The 23,213-nt window shown below is 37.1% G+C and overlaps 2 protein-coding genes across 3 annotated transcripts; one reads left to right on the top strand and one right to left on the bottom strand.

Annotated features, from left to right (window-relative positions):
• Positions 1-1,758: 1,758 nt before the first annotated feature.
• On the bottom strand, positions 1,759-4,372 carry LOC131167360 (putative pentatricopeptide repeat-containing protein At5g40405). The gene is made up of 2 exons (XM_058126138.1): positions 3,304-4,372; positions 1,759-3,024 (listed from the first exon to the last, which is right to left on the bottom strand). The coding sequence occupies exons 1-2, from the start codon at positions 4,168-4,170 to the stop codon at positions 2,197-2,199; spliced, it is 1,695 nt and encodes a 564-aa protein (XP_057982121.1). The 5' UTR covers positions 4,171-4,372; the 3' UTR covers positions 1,759-2,196.
• Positions 4,373-16,814: 12,442 nt separating this feature from the next.
• LOC131167359 (polygalacturonase-like) lies at positions 16,815-21,241 on the top strand. Of its 2 annotated transcripts, XM_058126136.1 has the most exons (9): positions 16,815-17,287; positions 17,384-17,521; positions 18,347-18,514; positions 18,624-18,644; positions 18,785-18,992; positions 19,507-19,588; positions 19,709-19,817; positions 20,419-20,535; positions 20,633-21,241. In XM_058126136.1, exons 1-9 carry the CDS (start codon positions 16,865-16,867, stop codon positions 20,852-20,854), a joined length of 1,488 nt encoding a protein of 495 aa, XP_057982119.1. In that variant the 5' UTR covers positions 16,815-16,864; the 3' UTR covers positions 20,855-21,241. The 2 variants fall into 2 exon arrangements, with proteins under 2 accessions (XP_057982119.1, XP_057982120.1); XM_058126137.1 differs by lacking the exon at positions 18,624-18,644.
• Positions 21,242-23,213: the final 1,972 nt, after the last annotated feature.

Genomic DNA, 23,213 nt, shown 5'->3' with positions numbered 1-23,213 from the left:
TCTCTCATTTGTCATTGCTTGTGATTTTAATTGATAATTTATTGAACTCCTCTATTCATTTGGTGATTTTGTTTTGCAGATGATTTCAATATCGAAGAAACAACTGGAATGGAATATACAGACTTGGCGGTTCATATACCATTCTAACATTTGAAAAATTTTGCAATTTTTACCAATTCTACAAGCATGTAATTGCTTCCTGTTTTGTGCTTCCAGTGTCTAGTATTGATAAATGCTAAATTTTCTGCTTAATCAATTGGAGCTGAGTCTTTCCTTTCCCCTTTTTTTTTCAGGGTTATGATAACCCATAACATGTTTGGTGCATAGTGTTCTCATATCTTCCACCTTGATCCCTTGTTTTTTAAGACTAGTTGGTGCACAAGTGAAATTATCTAGGTTTTATGTAGGTTGGTCTTGTTGAAAATTCTTCATTGAATCCTTTGCCCCTTATGAGCGACCGTGCCTTGCAAGTTCACCTGATGACACATTTGTTTGCTGCCTAAACCAAACAGTGTCTAACATAATGTCAACTAAGTGACCTGTTTTAAGCTTTGTTTCTGCAAAGGCTGTTTCAACTAAGCTGGTGAGATTGTGAAAGCTTTGACAGCTAAATTAGCTATTGTGCAAATATAATGAACATGGCCAAAGATATGAGAAAACGAATTGAATGGGTACACTGATGGTCGCATGCCAGGAGGAGAAGGGCCACAACCTCTCATGTTTTCGAGTGAAATATCGGTAGGAGTTGGGCAAGGTTGGGGTACAAATGTAATTAGAGCAAAATACTTAAATAGGTTACAAGGATAAGTCGGTAGCCGTGTGTCTTTCAGCAGTGAATAGTAGAATATGATCATACAGTGGGATAATAATAATAATAATAATAATAATAATAATAATAATATGTTCCAAATTGTATTGAAGGAAGAATTCTGTTCCATTAGATTGCACTGTAGCTTTTCATGGCTGGTAATGGTTTTGGCACAAAACATTTGCCCCAGAAGTGTTGTATCTTTGTGCCCGAATCATGTTCTTGCATTTTCAATATATCCCCCAGCCCCAGGCTTAGGCAACAACACTCACTTGACTCTGCGTTACCATTCTCCTTTCCCGCAACTGTTATTTCTACTGTATTATTCAGCAGAGGACATCTTACAAGACAAGAAAATGTCAGCAAACATTTGGTGCTTGCAGACATCACTTATAGAGCTGCTTCATGCTAGGATTTTTTTTCCCCCCCAAAAGGCCTGCCTATGTGCGTATATGATACACACATAATAAATATATGTCTCTCCGCACCTAACTTGCAGATCTCTAAAATCACTCCAAACCCATCACAGAGTCAAACTCAAAACCCTTCCCAGAACACAAGAGACCCCCTTTCTTTACCCACTTAGCAATTAGTAGCACACAAACAAGAAACCTGAAACTAGAAACTATCTCTCTCTGCAAATCCACATGCCCAAGATTTGCAATTTTCATTTCCACCAGTACCAAATGAAAATGGAAGCAGGGGGAAAAGTATGAATAGGCAATTTAGGAAAAATCTTGGAAGGGGTTGTGGTTTGTGGTCGAAGTGCTTGAAAAACCGCTTTGAGACCTCAATCCGAAGGGGAAGGAATAAAAAGACATCTATGTGCGTATATGATACATAAGAGCCTGGAGAAACACATGTTATATGAGGAAAATTGATCATATCACCAATGGATGTGTATGCAGAAAACATGAACTGGCATGCATGAGTGGTGAGCAAAAGAATGCGAGTAATGAGATGAAAATAATATTATATGGTATGAATTTCTCCATGTTTTCCCACACAAAGCATTGGAATTTCATCCAAACAACAGATATGAAAGAATAAATATAACCATGAAGGTCATGTGGATGGCCCAGGGAATTCCAATGAACAGCAGTATTTGGAAATTTGAGCACTAGAAAATCCCAAGAAATCATCTGGTCCATCTCCCTGTATCCTGATCAACTAATATTTGCTATCTTATTTGCCACATTTGTTCCTTGAAATCTGTTCAATGAGGGACGTTCTGCTTCTGCTTTCTTGCTCTTACGATTGTCTCTCTTAGTAATGGCCCACACTAATTAAATAAATTCCCAAATTAGGTACATTTGGATTTAGGAGGCTCCTGTGTTAATGAGCACGTTTTCCCATAGCAAGTCACCCTTGAGAGAGCAACATCACATTCACCAGTAATCCCTACAAGAGCAAGTGCCATCAACAAATTTGTGGAACCTAACCCGGTCCCTTACAATGATCTCTCGCTTGTACACTTCACTGATGATCTTTGTCACTTCATGACAGTCATCACAAACCCTTAGATTCTTTACTATCCTAATAACAACTGGTGCTTTAGTCTTCAATAACCCATAAGCAATTGCCAGCCTCTCACTATGCTCGCAGAGAGCAGTCTCTTTCTCTTCCTCACCGAAATCGTGCAATACTGCTGAAGTCCATGGTTTGTGACCAGCCTTGCGCACCCGTTCAGAGATTTCTCTCAGAACCTCCCTTATCTCCTTCATCTCAGGGTGTGACCAATCCCCCAGGACAAACTCATGCACAAATCCATCAATTTCAATGGAGCTGCAACCAGGTGCAGTCTTAATGCCTCTCTCTTTCATTTTCTTCCTCACATGGCTTACCTTCTCCCAATCCAAAACTGACGCATACAGATTTGAGAGGAGGATATAGTTCTCTGCATTAAGTGGTTCTAATTCTAGAAGCCGCTCTGCAACTATTTCACCTTTATCCAAAACCCTATTCTTCTTGCAACCCACAAGTAGTGTTCGCCATATTATTGGGTTTGGTGCAAGTGGCATGGTTTCAACAAGGATGTATGCCTCATCAACAAGGCTGGCTCGGCAGAGTAGATCAACCATACAACCGTAATGCTCCATTGATGGTTCAATACCTGCTTTGAGCATGCCAGACCAATATCTCCGACCCTCAGAAACTAGCCCACTGTGGGCACAAGCAGACAGAACACCAATGAAGGTTACATGGTTAGGTTTCACCTGTGAAAAATCACCATGAGCATTCATAGCAAGTCAGCACAAATCAAACTTCTAGTATGACTATTTGAAGTCCATTCAATTCGGAAGAACCAAAAAAAAAAAAAAAAAAGTTACACCAGAAAACAATTCCAAGGCAGGCACCATCTTGATGCATGCATAAGGTCATGTGTACATCAACTATAGGCTTTAACAACATGTGGAGTGGATCCCACTATGGTAGATGCCTCTATTATAAAACTAAGATTAATAGCAATTAAACACACTCTTCTATGTTCTTACCTTGGCTTCCTCCATCCTAGAAAAGGTCTCCAATGCATCCTTGGCAAGCCCATGAATTGCCAATCCCACAATCAACGAGCTCCATGCTTTCGTATCTTTCACTGGCATCTTACTGAAAACGTCCTTTGCTCTCTCTATACAACCACATTTTGCATACATATTGACCAACGCGGTGCTAAGCTCAAGATCAGTTTTGATTGAATTCTTCTCGACAAATGCATGCACCCATCTTCCAATATCTAAAGCCCCCCATGCTGCGCAGGCAGAAATAACGCTAACCATTGTAACCTCATCTGGAACAATACTCTCCTTCTGCATTAACCTAAACAGACTCAAAGCCTCATTCACTGACCCAATTCTCGCATACCCACTAATCATCGTACTCCAGGCAACCAAATTTCTCTCAGGAATTTCATCAAACATATTTCTTGCAAACCCAATCTCTTCACATTTCGCATAGAAATTGACCAACGCGGTCTGCACAAAGGGGCTTGTGAGCAACCCAGATCGCAGAACACCGGCATGAACCTGCCGTCCTTCTCCGAAGGCCGACACCACAGAGCACGCCTTAAGGACAAAAGCCGCGGTGAAGGTGTTGGGGTTGGGGTAACCCCTTCTGATCAATCTTTTGAAGAAGGAAAAGGGTTCTTTTGATGGGCTTTCAATTTGGGAATAACCCCTTATCATGGAATTCCAAGCGAATATGCTTGGGTTAGGGATTTGTGAGAAGACTCGTCGCGCGTAGTCGATGTCGCCAAGAGGAGAAAGAGCGCAGAAGCCGACTAGTTTGCTGAGAGGGAAGGAGATGGGAGCGACGGGAAGGAGATAAGTGAGGAGACGAGCGTGGATTTGGCGGAGGATTCGCATGTTTGGACATTTTTGGATCAGAAAAGCGAGTCGTTCTTCTTCTTCCAGCTCTTCTAGCTTTGGTTCTTGAGACTTGAGAGTGATTTCGAGAAGTGTAGTTCGGTGTTTGGAAGACAAGCCGTTTTAGCGGGAGGCACGGAAATTTTGAAAACGGCAATTTAAGTGGACGAGCATAGTTTTGCACTCGATGCACTTGTTTAATAATTAGACCAAACTTTTCTTATGAGTGATTTTGTTTTAGACCAAACTTGGAGGAAGGATTTTATTTGAGAAAAAATAACAATAATTTTTTTTTTTATTATGTTTTGTATTCATCAAATTATATTAAAAATAAATATTTATTTAAATATAATTAGTGATTAAGAAAAATTGAATGTTAGTCTTGTGTAATTTTAGTTATGTAAGTAGGAATATTGAAGAAAAGAATAAAATTGATAATCAACAAATTAATACTACTAGCAAATTTTGATACTTTGAATCTATTATACAAGTAGAGGGAGAAATTGAATAAAATGTAATACAAAGAGTTAAAGTAAGTTAGGTAAAATAAAGTAACGTTTCGAGCATGCTCTATGATCGTAAAATGCTTTTAAAATTAAAATAAAAAATTTATATATGATTGTTTCAAGATCAACTATGTTGTATAGATCAAAATGTGGGGTAACTAAAAAACAACAAATCCAAAAAATAAAAGTTGTTGAAATGCGAATATTAAGGTGAATGAAACCGGAGAATTTTGATTTGCATAAAATATGGATAAGGCATGGAAACCATTAAACAACAAGAAGAAACATGCTAACGGTGCTTGGAAAGGCATTACCACAAAAGAAGTATTCTTCTGGAAGCATGCAATGATAAACATAGGGAATGGTCACAAAGCCTCCTTCTAACCAGACATTTGGGTGGCCAACAAACTGTTGAAAACCTTATTTCCAAACTTTTTTTGAATGGGCGATTCATAAAGAGGCCAAGGTAGCATCTATGGTCAGAGATAACTTACGAAAACATAGCATGGAACCTTATCTTCACTAGAAGAATCAGAGCTGTTCATGCAGTGGAGCTGGAGGGTCTGCTAGACATTCTAAGGAGTGCCATACTTATAGCAAATATAGTAGATGTTTGTTGTTGGAAGCATTCTAAAAGTAATACATACACAGTGGCGAGTATGTACAATGCTAGCTATACAGAGTTCCAGCTTGGGGATGCAGGCAGGGATTGACTATAAATTATTATGGAACAAGTTCATCCTGACAAAAGTATCAACGTTCACATGGCTCATCGCCCGAAACAGAATTTTGGTTGGGGATAACTTGAAAAAAAAAGATTGGCACTTTCCATCCTTCTGCCACTTACACAAACATGATTAGGAAAGTCTGGAACATTAGTTTCTTCATTGTGATTACTCATGGCATATCTTGACCATAATCCTCAATCGACTGAAGCTGCAATGGATTATGCCTTATTCTTTCATGGAACTGCTACATGGTTGGTGTCTTTTCAAGTCTAAGGATGCAACGAAGCTTCTCATGCTTGCTGTGCAGTCGGAGTGGTATGGGAGACATGGAAGGAGAGTAATACTAAAATCTTTAAGGATCAATCCAACTCGCCTACAGAAGTAGTTTCAATAATTCTGAATAATCTGTTCTTTTAGAGTCATGTTAGAATTCATCTGGTAGAGTTGGTGTGGGGAGAATTCAATCAACTGTTATTTTTCCAAGGGAAATATAGAGAAGAAAAAATGTTTTCGCTTCAAGAGGAATGTACATAGTGTTGAGAATTAACAACAAATTTCCGAAACCTATTAGAAACAAAATAGAGAAAGAATACACGCAAAAAAAGAAAAAAAAAGTCAATCACACGCACAAAACAGTATTATGTGGTTCGATTATTTTGCCTACGTCCACAGAGTTGTAGAAATTTCACTATTATCAGGAAGAAAATACAAAGAGTGCGGCAGTATAATAGTACTCTCTCTCTCGATCTCTCACGAAGTGTGACGACTTAACCTGATGACCCAAAAAACAACCGTTTTATATGCTGCGCATAAGGTTCCAAATGCGTTACAAAACGGGCCCAAAAAATTTTCCTGGCGGCAACCCGCACGAGTACAGCTTGGGCCGCTTAGTCCATAAGTGTCGTGGCTTGGGCCTTACGGCCCAATCCTTCGCTCCATGGAGTACTAAGCCTTAAGATAAAAATATCTCATTAAAGAAAAATCGAGTCATCATTTAGATCAAACGCAATTAGGCTTCACAAAACCCAACACGTAGCGGCTTCCTCACAATTGGTGTTAGAACCTTGTGAGCATCCAGAAGAGAATGACACCAAGAATTTTACGTGGTTCGGTCAAGAACGACCTATGTCCACGGAGCACACACTAACTATTCAATAACTCGTCGGAAAATGTTACAATTCTCTCTCTCTCTCTTCCTCCCTTCTTCCTCACAGCTCTCTCTGCACTATGCTATGCTGTGCTATTCTGAGCTATATAAAACATCTTCCACAACCCTCCTTTTATAGGGCTAGGATTAAATTACAATTAAGATAAAATTTAATCAAGAATGAGAGTTACAATAAAGAGATAAATTGCACCATAAATTGCACCGCGTGAAATTAAATTCACCATGCGTTTTCTGACTCAGTAATGTCGCGTCTCAAGCTGTGTTTCTGGCTCCATCTCTAACAATCTCCCACTTGGAAACAGAGACACCTTCTCAACCAGTATCATGAATAAATGATGTGCTCATATTATGTCTTTAGGCATGAAGATCAACTGAAGTTGAACACAACTTCAACCCCTCTGTAGTCGCCACCTTCCTATCTGCTCAATTTCTGTGGACTAATCTGATGGCTGTCATCTTCACAACTGGTGTAAAAATGCCGGTGTAGTCAATCCTGTCCTTCTGTTCGAAGTCTTTAACTACCAACTGAGGCTTGTACCTTCTGGAGCCGTCATGCTCCTCTTCGATTCTGCACACCCACTTGTTGTGAAGGCATTTGGGCAACTTCCACATTCTGTTGGAGGTGAGGGACTTCATCTCATCTTTCATCGCAAGCTCCCACTTGCTCGTATCTGCCACCTGACATGCTTCATCATAGCATTCGGGCTCTCCTCCATCTCTAGGAAGTAAGTAATCAATATACCTTCTGTCTGGTATATGTGACCGAGTAGCTCTCCTAATCTCTGGACCTGGAGTAGGAGACAGTGGTGCCACAATCTGCTCCACTGGTTCCTCCACATGAGGATTCTCGGTATTCTGCTGATGTGTCCCAACACATTCACGGGTGTTTATCTGGAAACTAACTCTCTTATGTTTCCTGACTATACAATCCTCACACATGTCAACTTGCACTGACTGTAGACCACTCAATTTTTACTTTGAGTGCATCACCCTTAGTCCCTTCTCGCTCATGTGACCAAGTCATTGGTGCCAGATGTTGTTGTCGCCATTTCTTGCAGCAACTGAAATAGACATGGAGGCATTGGAGGTTAGAAAAAGTGTTCCACTTTTCTTACCTCGTACAATCGTTAGTACACCCTTTGAGACTTTCCATTCATCACCAATGAATTTCGTCGTGTATCCCTCATCTGCCAGCTGACCAACTGAGATCAAATTCTTTCTCAGGTCTGAAATATACTTGACATCCTTTAGTTTCCATACTGATCCGTTTATACTGATTTTCACAACTCCCTTGCCGGTTACGTCGCAAGGTTGATTGTTGTCAAGGTACATCTTACCAAAATTACCTGGTGTATACTCCTCTAGACAATCTCTGCAGCATGTGGCATGAAATGAGGCTCCGGAGTCTATGACCCAAGACTCCTGCTTGCTCTCCAAAGAGCAGATTAACATCTCATCATTCTCGGAAGCAATATTTGCTTCTGTCTTTGCCCTCGTCTCGAATTCTTTCTTCTGACTCCTACACTGGTTCCTGTAATGATCGGTCTTTCCACAGTTTCAGGACTCAATAGCTTTAGTGCTCTGAGAACCTGTGTCCTGAGTACCTCTGGGATTTCTCGGCCTAGATTTGCTGCGGTTGTTTGATCGTCCATGCCTATTTCCTCTACCTCGATTCTCCATGTTCAAGGCTAAACTCGAATTGGAGCTATGGTTCGGCTGCATTCTTATTTCCTCCGTCAAAATCATGTCGACGACCTCATCGTATGCAAGCTTCGATTTTCCTGCGGAGCTACTGATGGCAGTGACGACACCATTCCAATTTTCAGGCAGCTGACTAAGAATCAGTAGAACCCGAATCTCATCATCAAACGTTATCTCGACTGAGGCGAGTTGATCAGACAACTCATTGAAGTTATTCAGATGCCTGCTGAAACTCTCACCTGCAGACATGTTCATCGTAAATAGTCTTTTCATGAGAAGTACCTTGTTTGTGACTGAAGGCTGCCCTTACATATTTGAGAGCGCATCCATCAGAGACTTGGTGGATGTTATATGCTTGATATTGAACGTCACAGATTTCGACAACGTCATTCTAATGGCTCCGAGGGCTTTTCGATCAAGCAACTCCCACTCATCCTCGTTCATGGATGTTGGCTTACCCTTCAACGGTAAGTACGATTCCTTACCAAACAAATAATCTTCTATCTGCATCTTTCAGAAACCGAAATTGTTCCCGTTGAACATTTCGATTTTTGAGCTCTTTTCATTTGACATCTTGATTTGTTAATTTAGAGATAGAGTTAGCTCAAATGGATAGCATGGATGGATCCAGAACGATTGAAAACCCTAAAAATGGTTTGAGTCGCTCGAAAAACAGACCCAAAACTACCCCGAAAAGCTCAGTCAAAGTTTTCAGTCAAACCTGGTCAAACTGATGATGTGGCGCTGACGTGGCACTATGGCGTGCTGCTGACATGGCAGTGGGGTCCACCTGCTGACGTGGCAGTGGAACCCACTTGCTGACGTGGCAGTGGCTTGTTGACGTGGTGCTCGCTGACGTGGCTCTCGCTGGCGTGTCAGCTGATGTGGCGCGTGACGTAGCGTGGGCGTTGATCTGAGCGGCAAGTCAGATTCGGGTCAACAATTGGGTCTGGGTTAACTCAGGTCTGAGTGACTAGCCGGTTCGGGTCAGGTAGAGGACCGGGTCGGGTCGAGGCGATTCGGGCGAGGAAGTCGCGTGCGGCGCGTCTTCGGCGTGTGGAGAGGCGTCTTGCTCCAACAATACGTGTGGGAGCGTGTGCGGGCTTGTCTGAACTCCGTTCGAGCTCTGGCGAGCACCCTTCTCTTCATCTCGACGAGAAGAATACGATGGTAGCCTTAAAACACAATTTTGATCTACTAGACAGAGCTCTGAATTTCTGGATCACTTCCAATCTGGCTTTTCTGCTCCAACCAGGTTCTGATACCACTTGTTAGGACCCTGTGAGCATCTAGAAGAGAATGACACCAAGAATTTTACGTGGTTCGGTCAAGAACGACCTACGTCCACGGAGCACACACCAACTATTCAATAACTAGCCGAAAAATGTTACAATTCTCTCTCTCTCTCTCTCTCTCTCTCTCTCTCTTCCTCCTTTCTTCCTCACAGCTCTCTCTGCACTCTTTGTGCTCTCTTTGCACTGTGCTATGCTGTGCTATATAAAACATCTTCCACAACCCTCCTTTTATAGGGTTAGGATTAAATTACAAATAAGATAAAATTTAATCAAGAATGAGAAATACAACAAAGAGATAAATTGCACCATAAATTCCACCGCGTGAAATTAAATTCACCACGCATTTTTTGACTCAACAATGCCGCGTCTCCAGCTGTGTTTCTGGCTCCATCTCTAACAATTGGAGTATCTGCCAGGGGACTTAGCTTCTTCTTTTCTTATTTCTCTTTCTTATTGTTCAATATTATGTATCTTTTGGATGTTCGACAGTCTCTTTCTGATGTTCTCGAGTTCAAACTCCTTGCTTGAGCTCATTCGTTGATCTTAATAGAATATTATTTTACCCCTTAAAGGAAAAGAGAATAAAGTAGCATGATGATTTTTGAAAGGAATTATAAGCTATATCCTTGGCAAAAAGAACTACCGAAAGTGAGTTCAAATGTATTTCATTATGGCTACTTTTCTCCCTTTTTTTCATTGTCTATCTAACTTATATTTTAATTATACAAAGAGATTTTGTTTTTCTATCTTAACCTCTCAGTCCAGCCCTAAGACGACAAACAAGTCAAGAGCCAAGTAGCAACTGAGTGCCAGTCCCAGTCATAAACAATTTTTTTAATTAATGCCACCCAACATGTTCGCCTAATTAATTAATGATTGCAAAAGTGTGTCCATCCAATGAATAAATTATAGTACATTTGTTTTATATTTTTTATTATTTCAATAAATAAATTATAGTAAATTTCTTTTTTCTTTTTAATTATATCACGTGCCCATATTATATTTCAGGACTATTTATCAAATGAGTTCTCTCTAAAGTCTCGCCCCCTTTAGGTCAAAATGGGTCAATGGGCTTTGTGGTGACAGACCTAATTTTTAAGGAGTCTTTATTTAGTTGGCCAAGAGAAGTAACATGCATATATGTTACTTGTGAATTGAACCAATATTTATATAAATACTCAAGCCTAGTCGGGCCAGCTCAAGTGGTAAGGGTGACTTGTGATTTTGGTGATCCCAAAGTCACGGTTTTGATTTGTCCTTGAGATATTACGACGGTGAATTACTAGGAATGCGTTAATAGGCGGACGACTTTCACCCCCTGAGTTTGGTGTCACACCATGGTATCAAAATGGCGTGCTAGTGGCTGGAATCACTAGGTTATAAAAAAAAAAAATTAATATTTCTATACTCAATAATTTAAACTAAAATTAATTTATTTAATTAAAAGAACATAATGTTTCATAGACCACCTAGTTAATTAATATTTTAAAAATAATTTATTAGTTAACTATGTATTGCTCATGGAAGGAGTTAGCTTCTTAATAGGTAATTAGCGAGATTGATCCCTGTCATTTTAATAGATTTAAGCTAAATCCATTAAAATTGGTAAAATAGTTAGATGACCAACCATGCATTCCTTAACACAATAATAATAATAATAATAATAATAATAATAATAATAATAATATTTTAATATCACTAATATTTAGCACACACGCATGATGTCACTTTTTTTTATCGCCTCTTTCATCCCAATTCTTTAACACAATACAAACACACACACACACACACAGCATGTCACAAGATTACTATGGCCTCTTTACTTAAACTATGTCGCTTTTGACCTCACACAAGTATATATGATACGATTTTAATGAAAATTATTGAATATATAGATGAAGATTTAACTAAAACACACACATAGAGAGAGAGTCGCATGTCACGGGATTACTATGCCTCCTCTACTAAAAGTATTGCAGTCACATGACACAATTTTAACCAAAGGACACATTATCCTATCATTAAGAGAGAGAGAGAGAGAGAGAGAGAGAGAGAGAGAGGCGTGATGACATGCTAAAGTGATTCTTTTGTCCATGCATTCATCATGGGGAGAGTAGAAATTAATAAAAGCAAATGAATGAAGGTACGTAGGACTATATATATATATATATATAAATGGAATGATATAATGGCAATGATAAATACAAAGTCTGTAAGTTACAAGAAGCACTTTAACCAAACCTCTACTCCATCCCCCATCTCTCTTCCTCTGCCTCACGCAATTCTTAATTTGTAACTCACATATAATAAGCCAATCCCACACGCTTTCATCCAGCAAATCCCATACTAACACGTGTCCTATACGTACGTATCTTAATTAAACAACTGCATGCATGCATACGTACTAGGGGTGTTGCTGGCCCTCTCTGCACCACAAACCTAATTGGTATATATACTTAATTAATTGGCACTCCATTCCCACTCATAATTATTAGAGGTCTCGGTTCTCATGATCATGTTCTTTGAATGTTCTTGCATGCATCTTTGGAATAATTGATAATTAATAATTGGTGAATACAATTTATCGTACGTGCCCAATTCGCAATCCCATTATATATCTAGAATATAATGCATCATGCATGTATATATGTATGATCCCTTAGTTAATGGCTGCATGTAACATATATTAATTAATTAATAGTATCTCTAAAATCTCTTTTCGTGCTAAAAAAAAAAAAAAAAGGATATATATTTGTATATCCCTTTGTGCCGCGCCTATTTAAAAATTTAAAAGATATTAAGAAAAGAGAAGAACAATGTAAAATGACGATTTGTGACTTTGGTGACCCCAAGGTCACATGTTCGATTTCTCTTTGAGAATTTACCTTGATAAATTACCAGAAGTGCGTCAATGGGCAGACGGCTTGCACTCTCCCAAGTTTGGTGCCGCACCATAGTGTCCAAAATTGGAGTCCTTGGGTTATCAAAAAATACATGCCAAAGTATTTTGCTTTTCTTAACATTTAATTATATTTGAATATATTTTTAATTTTAACAGTATTTAGTTAATATACAAAGAGAGAAAATACAATGTAAGTTTTTTTTATTATTTTTTTTTCTTTTTCCAAATAAGATCCTTGATTAAAATGGACTTACTAATGTTTTTAGGGTATGTTTAGATAGAAATTAAAGTTTGTAAACTAAACAAATTAAGTGGTATTAATCATCATAAAATGGACCACTATCTCTAAATAATCATTTAATTTCGAAAATGTATAAGAATCTAATCACTACCCCCTAATGTTAAAGTGGTAAACATACTAATTGTCTATAATCTCTATGGACCATTGTCCTCAAACCTTGAATAATAGGAGCCCTATTGAATAAAAGGTTATCTAACACATCTTGAAAAATACTCCTACATGTCTCAATTTGCCCTTTAGATCTTTTTTTTTTTTCCAACAAATTATTAATTTCTATACTGCTATCATATATACTTAGCATCTAAAACAAAATAAGTAAATAATTAAATATACAATCATCATCATCATCACCATTCTCATGTTGTAGATGACGATAGAATCATGCTTAATTAAAATGATGCTTAAAAATGCAAATAAATACGGGTTTTGAGCATAAATGTGGACTATGGAATAAAGCTCGATCGATCTAAGCTACCTCCTCATCCTTATTTTAAATAGGCCAGAATCAAATCCATAATAGTTTATACATTTATATCTATGATTGGTGCACGATATGCAATCGTGTAATATTGACAATCATTATGATCCATTCTTAACTAGCTAGCTAAAACAAAGTTAGCATTTGACTTTAACATGTTTAGTGAAGGACAATTCTTGCCTTAGATCACCGGGGGGGGGGGGGGGGAGTAAACCAAGAGGAACTAGGAATCCATGATGGGCTAACAAGGTGCCTCCATATAATACTTAAGAACCAAAGAAAAAGGAATTTGAGGTAAAATGGAGTTCATCCTCAAAAATAAAATAAAAATCCTCATCAAGGTAAATTAAGTTGATCATGAAAAGTATGATAAGGAACGCTACTAATTGATGGTGCAACCTTTAAGTCAAATATGCGGGGATGTAAAAGAAAATCCTATTTTGGTTAATGCTTTCTCAGTGATTGAAGTATCTTCCTAATCTCCCTCCCTTTGGTAATAGTATCCTCACAGGAGTGAATCAAAGCATAATGGTTGTGTTAGGGGTCATTAGTCAAAGGTCTAAAGTAGTCATACATATTTCGCACAAAAGGGGAAAAAAAATAATTAAGTACTTCCAAACGAGTGTAAGAAAGAGAGAAATTAAAAGAAAGAGAGGGTGTGCATAGATTGACTCTGAGCGAGGGCAAGTAGGCAACATGTGTCATTAGAAGGTGATGAAGGGCATTGAGCTTTAGATGTGAAAGGGAAAAATAGAGGGAAAACCTATATTACAAACAAACTTATTACGATCAACAAGATCAACCTAACACTAGTTGTCATGATCGGTCTATATGTGAAGCCAATTAATAACCAAGGAGCAACATATATATATAATCACCTCTATCGTTTGATGTGACTTGAATGCCCCATGCTCATATTAAGATGGGGTAATCAAAAGATTTTTTCAATTGCAATGAGGCAATATAAGATTTTTGCACAAGAAATACTAGGATCAAGCAAACTTGGTCTTCTATTGCAAGACCAACAATTAAAAGCATTCCCTAGCCTGATGCTACCCAAGTTAATCTTGCTAGTACGTAGAAAATTACACATGAGTTATCTCTTCCTCTCCCTAAACTAATGAAAAATTTTAGCAAGCTCACCCCTTTAAGAGAGAGAGAGAGAGAGAGAGAGAGAGAGAGAGAGAGAGAGAGAGAAGCAATATCACCCATATTTAATCAGAGCATGTTGACCTAACCTACAAGGAAAACATAAGAAAGAGAAGGTGTCACCATGCCATAAGGCTCTCCACTTTGTGAGGATAAGGGGAGGGTCATCACAATGTACACAACCCTACCCCTACTTTTATGTAGAGAGATTGTTTTCTTGGACTCAAATCGAAAAAACAACATGCCACAAAGGAGCAACCTTGTTGTTGATTCAAGGATTATGATGTTTGGGAGGCTTGATTAGGTATAATAAACTAATGATAGTATGCAATCCATTTGCTAGATCTACATCAATCTTATTCCCTTCATCTAAGGTATCTCACCGCCTTAACTAATTAAGGGAGTGTAGAGACATCTATTAGGAGCATATGATTTGCAACCTAGCTCTTACCTAACGTATCAACCCAATTGTTGGATAAGTTCCAAAATTGCTTAGTCTAATAATAGTGTGTAGGCTCGAGTATTGTGTTTTACTTGGCCAATAGGTCGAGAACAAGACCCTTGTGCATTTGGGAAATTGGAACCTTCTCCAACACGTAAAGCCCTCTCAGAGGCCCACTGACAATCTAGTGTAACTAGAAACTGAAGGATTATTATGTAAAATCACGTGTAGAGATCATGATCGAATCTCAAAATTAAATCATGAACTCAACAACAAACTTTTTTTGATTATCCAACAAAACCAAATAGATTTTATTTTTTTCAATACAATTATCTCAAAAAGAGAAGGTAAGTTTATGCTATTGGCTTGTGTACATTCTTTACTCGATCCTTGCATAAGAATTACTGCTAATTAATTTAATTATCAAAGAGGTCCTCAAAGGTGGCTTTGGCCTTCCAAGGCATGCATATTTCCTTAGTGTTTCGCCTTACAAACTAATTAGTTAAGGATAGGTCATGGGTGCGCTAGTCAAAGATAAGGTAATATATTATTTGATACCCATGTTATCATAAATAATTTCTTTAACCTACAGATAAGATATTATTGCATACTTTGAATCATTAGTATTCCTAATTATCTTTGATCGATCTATAATAATCTCCCTTCACGTAACTATCACATATTAATTAATAACTAAAATCAATAATGATGGAATAATAATCAGTATTTGGGGAGGATGTACAACCACATAATTAAATGAAGAAATTACCCAAGACAAGAAGCAACTCATCTTTTCAATGCTAATTATTGAAGGCAAAAATTTCATTGAGAATTGATAAGTACCATAAATTAATGTACCTAACCAAATCACAACCTCCCATAATTAGCAAGTTTTTTTTTTGTCACAATAAATTAACTAGATAAAGTAGATGTTTAAATTAGGTACGTAATTAGAGCGTGTTATAAGACTTAACAACAAGCGGACTTACATATATTAAATAATGTTGAATTCATGCAATTACACATGTGATTGCTCTGAGTACAATATTAGAATTTCAAATTGGACGAGTTTAATTAATTATTAACTACTGCATGGTCGATTGTGGGGGCATTAGCAATTGTTATCCGCTACCATATTGAAAATAAAATAAAACTCTTAGATGTGATTCAAATCAAGAAAATCCTTTAGAATTAAGAAAAAATATTAGGTACATACACTGATTATATATATCCCAAATCAATATGATTTTGCAGTGTGTTTGTATTTTAACTAAACTCTATAGGCAGTCATAATTATTTTTGTACAAGTAGTAAAATTATATTAGTCATCCCTGTACGTGTACCATGCTTAGTATTTATTCTAAAATATACATATATATATATATATATATATATGAGTTCACATGCATGTACATACACATAGATACATATGGATGCAGCAAAATAAATTCAATCCCCTAATATTTCATGAGTTAATTTTAATACTCACGAGCATACTGCAGTCGTATCCGTGGACTCAGTCCTTAACTCAATTTCTGTAAATAGTCTGCAAAGCTCCAACTGCAGTCTTCTAGTCTGACCCCAACTTCCTTACTGACTTCCATGACCTTGTTTATGATCCAATCCTTATTCCTTGTTTTGCCTGCATTTAAATTAAATCCCAAAAAAATCACAATTACAGATGCTTGGAAGACTTACTTATTTAATTGTAGGGTTCTCATATGTTTCAGAGGTGATGGTGATCCTTAAGTTGGGAAGAGATCTCTTGTATTTTTTTTTTATTTGAGAGGATGATTTAATTTTTGCTTGAATTCTCCTATTTTAATGACATTATCTTTTTTTTTTAAAAAAAAAAAAGAAAAAGTATTCCATGTATACATCACCAAAGAGTCCTCTCTCTCTCTCTCTCTCTCTCTCTCTCTCTCTCAACAGAGTTCTATAAATATCCTTGATCACTTCCTTACCTTCATCCATTTTCTTCCATCCCATATACTTCTCTCCAAACAAGACAGAAAATAATAGTGATGGGACTGCTTATGCAACTAAGACTACCCCACGTCTTATATTTAATCATCATCATCATCACCACCTTCCTCTTTTCTTCTTCCTGTTACTATGGCAGCAGCACTGCCGATGTTCTGCAAGTATTGAACAACCCAATAGCTGATGATCTCAACAACAACAAAAACAATCATAATAGTGATAATTACTTAATATTCAACGAAACAGATGATGAAGCTGCTGCTGCTGATGGCGATTGTTATCATTATTACGATCCTTTTTCTGAACAAGCAGCAGCATTGCCCAGCTGTTCGTATAATTTGCTCAGCACAGCATCCCAAGATGACGATTTAGTCAATGAGAACCTCATCGCAAATGCGTCCGTTAAAATAGTTAACGTTGCCAACTTCGAAGACGAAGCCCATGCATCAGCTGATGCCACTCAGGTACGTCCTTAATTAATTAATTGATTAATTTCTTATGTATGTATGTGTTTAATTGTGTTCAATCATATATGTGCATATAAAATGAGTATGCTGCAGGCATTTAAGAAGGCTTGGGAGGAAGCGTGTGGATCATCATCGAAGGGGGCTGTAGTTCTTGTGGTTCCCAAGAACAAAAACTATCTCCTCAAGCCTATTAGGTTCTCAGGACCTTGCAAGTCCCATCTCACCCTCCAGGTCAGATTCTTTATGTTTTATGTGTGTGTGTGTGTGTGTGTGAGAGAGAGAGAGAGAGAGAGAGAGAGAGAGAGAGAGAGATTCTCAAAGCTACAAGGGTTTTGTTTTAGAGAAATGCATGTTAAAAACATCCGGATTGGAGAGAAAAAATTAGGTACACCGCATTTACTGATGGTGTAGTAGGACCAATTCAATTTTACCGTATATATGATATGTGACATTACTATAAATAGTTATAAATTTCTAATGACGCAGATACATGATATATATATATATATATACACACGCGCGCGCATATATGACTTGTAATGTGTACCTATATCTTTTTCGTGATTTGAAGGTATATACCGTATAGTCGCAGGGGTAAGTTTTACTCTGAGTATTTGGCACAAATTTGGAATCACATATTTTGAAAATGTCATATAATTAATTGTTTCTTTTATTTCTTTGTTTGTTTTTTCTTTTTAGATGGAGGGTTTGATAATGAATCAACCAAACTCACTTAATTCGAAACCATATAAACACAAATGAAGAATCATATTTAGGACATTTGAGTTATCGACTTGGCAAAAAGGAGAAAGAGAAAAAAAAAAAAAAACGTGCCCTCCCGTCGCAAGGTTCTCTGTTTTATAAGGGTAGGGAGAGGATTGTGACAATGCACACAACCTTACACCTACTTTTATGCAAAGGGACTATTTTCTTATATTTGAACCCATGACTAACCATACACATTACAAATAAAAAGAAAAAATGAAATCAATCTTACTGTTGATCTAAGACTATCCTCACAAATACGATATGTGCTTTTATAAAAAATGTGTCTAGATATATGGAACGATCGAAGCATCTACGAACACATCAGACTACGAGAAAGATGAGAGATACTGGCTTGTATTTCAAAGTGTTGAAAACTTGGTAGTTGAAGGTGGTGGAACCCTCTACGGCAATGGCATGATATGGTGGCAAAACTCCTGCAAATTCAATAAAGCTCTTGTAAACCTCTATATATATATTCCTTAAATTTAACCAATTTTCAGTCTTCCATATGAATTCAAATATATGCTAATGACATTTTTGTTTTCTTTCTTTTATTGATTTGCAGCCTTGCAAGGATGCACCCACGGTATTTTAATCAATACAATTTTGTACTAAATTTTGTTCAAACTATATAAATTCAAGTTAGAATTGAGAATTTGATAGCCCAAAATGTACGGTACGTACTAAATTGTGTTTTTCCTTTTGGGAATTAATTTTTGGGTGCAGGCTTTAACATTCTACAAGTGCAAGAACTTGGTGGTGAGGAAGCTGAAGATCCAAAATGCACAGCAAATTCATGTTGCTTTCCAGAAAAGTTCACATGTTCAAGCCTCCAATCTCTTCGTAAGTGCACCAGAGAACAGCCCCAACACTGATGGCATCCATGTCTCCAATTCCCAAAGCATTCACATCTCAAGCTGCCTTGTCAGCACAGGTAAAATCAGAGAGAGAGAGAAAAAAAAAAAAAATACTGTTATTTATCCTAATTTATAAATGGGTAATTTATACGATCGACAAGTCACTAAACTTCGGTCCGAGAGAGAGACAAAATTACTATTATTTATCCTAATTTATAAATGTATAAATTATACGACAAGTCCCTAAACTTCAGTCCCGAGAGAGAGAGAGAGAGAGAGAGAGAGAGAGAGAGAGAGAGAGAGAGAGAGAGAGAGAGAGAGAGAGAGAGTCAAAATTACTCTTATTTACCCTAATTTATAATTGGGTAACTTATACAACAAATCACTAAACTTCGGTCCGGCCTTAAGTTTTAATTTTAGCACTCTTTGAAGTTCATATTTTGATTTTGATAAAACCCATTCGAATATGCAACTTAGAGGATGAAAGTGTTACAATTAATTAAAACTCTACTTCTATATAATTTAATGAAACTTCAGTGAATAATTGTCATGTAAACATTTGGCTTTCATAAATTATTCTTATGCCAAAAGGTGACGACTGTATTTCAATCGTAAATGGATCAAAAAACGTACAAGCTGTGGACATAACCTGTGGACCAGGTCATGGAATCAGGTTCTTTAATTTCGAACTCTTAACTCACCAATTCATTAATCATGGATTTTAATTAGTATATATGCTTTTGGTCACTCAAGGTTTGTTGTGTGTGTGTGTGTGTTCTTTGAACCCATGCAGTGTAGGAAGCTTAGGAGCACACAATTCAAAAGCCCATGTCTCAGATGTGACAATAAATGGAGCTAGGCTTACGGGAACCACCAATGGAGTAAGGATCAAAACATGGCAGGTGAGATTTGAAAATGCACCCAACCAAAAAACCAAACACAAAGCAAAACAAACATGGCAGGTGAGATTTGAAAATGCACCCAACCAAAAAACCAAACACAAAACAAAACAAAAACATATATGTGGTGGGTCCAAAAATGTTTCTCTTTTGGGGACAAAAATATATATAAATAATAAAATATAAATATTTTTTAGCTTTTGTTATTTAATACTAGTAGTAATTGTTATTAAATAACATCATTTACTGTAAAGTTTTGATTTTCTTTTTTGATGACCGAAAAACCTAGGGTTGTCAGACCCTTCGAACCTTTATCTCCTTGTCAAATTCAGGGTGAACTGACCACGTTTGCCATAGCTAGCACTAGGTAATTCAGAAATGATCCAATAGAAAATCAAACTCAGAACCTCTTTCAATCTCTCATCGATCTGTCCTTGCCACTGAGCCGCACCTTAATTTTTATGTTTGTTTCTTTTGAGAATAGGGCAAATGAGTATTTTTAATAGGGAAAACTCCCTAATTTTTTAAAAACTTCTCTTTGTTTTTAAATTTCCAATGAAGACACCTGCCTCCACTACGTATATGACATATTTTATTTATGTAGGGAGGGTCTGGAAGTGCAAGCAACATCAAATTTCAAAATGTTGAAATGGATAATGTTCGCAACCCAATAATCATAGACCAAAATTATTGTGACCAAAAGGAGCCATGCTCAGAACAGGTATATTTATTTATAGTTAATACTCATGTATGATACTTTTTCATAGGATTAACTAAAGCTTAATTAATAAAAGTTACAAGTCATGACTCGTATGCAGGCATCAACAGTTGAAATAAAGAATGTGTTGTACCAAAACATCAAAGGAACAAGTGCTTCTGAAGTAGCCATAAGCTTTGGGTGCAGTAAGAGCATCCCATGTGAGGGGATAGTGTTGCAAAATATTAGTCTCAATAGAGAGGGAGGGGGAACATCCACTAAAGCTTTGTGCAACAATGTTGAGTTCACTGAAAAGGGGATTGTTTCCCCACATTGTCCATGATGGGAAATTAGGAATTAAATTTTATTGGAAGGTATAATCATATTGGATAACTAAAAACAAAAGTAGAAATTATATAGGGGATTAACCTCTTTAAGTGTTCTTACGTTTATTGTTGAAATGTGAGATACGTGGTTGGTAGGTCCAATTATTGTTGGCCACTTGCCTTCATACAAGTTATCAATAGCGAAACTTGATTATAATCCATGTTACTTGTAGACACCAGGCATAGTGACACATGAAGAGGCGAGCCTCCTTTATAATTTCTCTATTTGGAGGTAATGTGAGATTTATTAGGGTTAAGATCATTGTATAGATACATACATAAACGCATGCATATACTAATGTATGAATTATGTGAAAAAATAAATTAGAGTTCCTTACTGTTAAAGTAAGTGTTGTTATACAATTTGATTGATTATATATATATATATATATATATATATGAGAGAGAGAGAGAGAGAGAGAGAGAGAGAGAGAGAGAGAGAGAGAGAGAGAGTAAAGTGGTGTCACTAAATTTGATTTTAGACTTGCATTAACGACAAATGTTGAAGCATATTGATATATAAATTGTCTACTAATTTAAATCCTCCAATCACAAGATGTCACATTAACATTTGAATCCATACAATTAAGAGTATTGCTTGGTATGGATCTTAAAGATATGAGTTCCATTTTATTTTAGTGGGTCCAAACATTAATACAACATTTTGATATTGAAAGATTTCAAATTTTTGATGGGTGGAGGGGACTCGCTCAATCACTGGTTGTGATTGAATTCAGTGAGGAAACACTCAATTGCACACAAATACTCTTTGATTTCAATAATAATCTGAAAAACACAAAGAGTTCTCAAAATACACAATTTCTTCTCTCACCGGTTACTCTCCCTCTTCTACACCGCATATATTACACACACACACACACACACCTCCATATATATAGCCATGGATAAGGATGGTAGGTGGAGATCAAATTCAAAAGAGGTGGGCTGAGGTTGGTGGAGATGGCTGCCTACTTCTCTACTACAGCTCAACAATTTCAACAAAATTGGGCTGGGGTTGGTGAAGGTAGCTGTCCATCAAGTTTAATATTCAACATCCCCTCTTAAACTTGACTCTCCTGACTTTATCATTTCAAGCATTGTCTTCAGTCTTGCAAAAATATCATGTCTGAGTGGCTTCGTAAAACTATCAACAATTTGATCATATGTTTTGCAAGACATCAGCTCCACTTCATTCTTCTTGACATGCTCCTTAATAAAATGATACTGTGTATCAATATGTTTACCTCTTTTCATGGAAGAATGAATTCTTCGCAAGTGCAATCGCTGATCGTTTTTCGATGTAAACTTCTGTGTCCTGATCCATATACCATGAAAAATAGTTAAGCCGGTAGCAACATACTCAGCTTCACATGATCGTATCATTACAATGAGTTGCTTCTTTAATGACCATGTAAACATTGTATCTTTATGAAGAATGTGAATCTAGTCATATTTTTTTTTCTTTCATCAAGATCCCTTCCCCAATCACTATCTGAATATCCAATAAGTTTGTAGTCACCTCTTAATGAATAGAACATACCATCAATGATGGTACCATTGACATAGCAGAGTATCCTCTTCGCTGCATTGAGATGTGTAATGATCTGTTTTTTTCCATGATAATAAAAATCGATATAATAAAGCTAGCAGATCATAATCAACCTGAACCCATGGGTACCAATGATACAACAGAAATACAACACAGAAGCCTAAGTAGTAGGAAACGTAAAATCATATACATCTCATATTACCATTCGACACAATACCAGAGTTTACTACAACCATTATATAGATACACACATCTCAAAAGTATCCAAAATAGTACTAGAGTCGCCACCCAAAAATACTTCTGACCCTAGCAAGTACTTACCCTTTAGATAGGGTAGGACTAACGTACTTTAGCGCTGTGGAGCTTTATTCGCTCTCCTATTTGGGGCTCTTGAAATGTTCATATAATTTGGGATAAGACACCTCTCAGTAAGGAAAATAAACTAATACTAGTGTATGGCAACATGAGTATTTCTGTGTTATACATAAAACCATACATAAACATATTCAGTGAAACTGTCTGTATCATATTTGGGAAAACATATATAATCATATATAACATGACAGAACATACTGGATTTCCATAAGAATAATTCATCTTATATAATAATAATACAAAAACAACCCCGGAAGGTTAGTTGACTAGGATCAGGTCTTACCCCCACATCACTGGGTTGTGTGGCCCGAAGGCGGGACTTGACAATGGTTGGTCGACCACTGTCAAGTCAAAAGTAAAGTCTGTAAGTACGAAGGGTTTGCCAAACCTGG

This window comes from Malania oleifera, chromosome 11 (assembly GCF_029873635.1).
Source record: "Malania oleifera isolate guangnan ecotype guangnan chromosome 11, ASM2987363v1, whole genome shotgun sequence".
Taxonomy (NCBI): domain Eukaryota; kingdom Viridiplantae; phylum Streptophyta; class Magnoliopsida; order Santalales; family Ximeniaceae; genus Malania; species Malania oleifera.
This window is presented reverse-complemented; position numbering and strand designations above follow the sequence as displayed.

Bases quoted from the DNA above. Each gene is read 5' to 3' on its own strand.
- LOC131167360 (XM_058126138.1), bottom strand. From the start codon at position 4,170: ATGCGAATCCTCCGCCAAATCCACGCTCGTCTCCTCACTTATCTCCTT. The intron at 3,025-3,303 runs GTAAGAACATAG...GATTTTTCACAG, and splicing joins CTAGGATGGAGGAAGCCAAG to GTGAAACCTAACCATGTAAC.
- LOC131167359 (XM_058126136.1), top strand. From the start codon at position 16,865: ATGGGACTGCTTATGCAACTAAGACTACCCCACGTCTTATATTTAATC. The intron at 17,522-18,346 runs GTCAGATTCTTT...AAATGTGTCTAG, and splicing joins AGTCCCATCTCACCCTCCAG to ATATATGGAACGATCGAAGC. The intron at 18,645-18,784 runs GTATTTTAATCA...TTTTGGGTGCAG, and splicing joins CTTGCAAGGATGCACCCACG to GCTTTAACATTCTACAAGTG.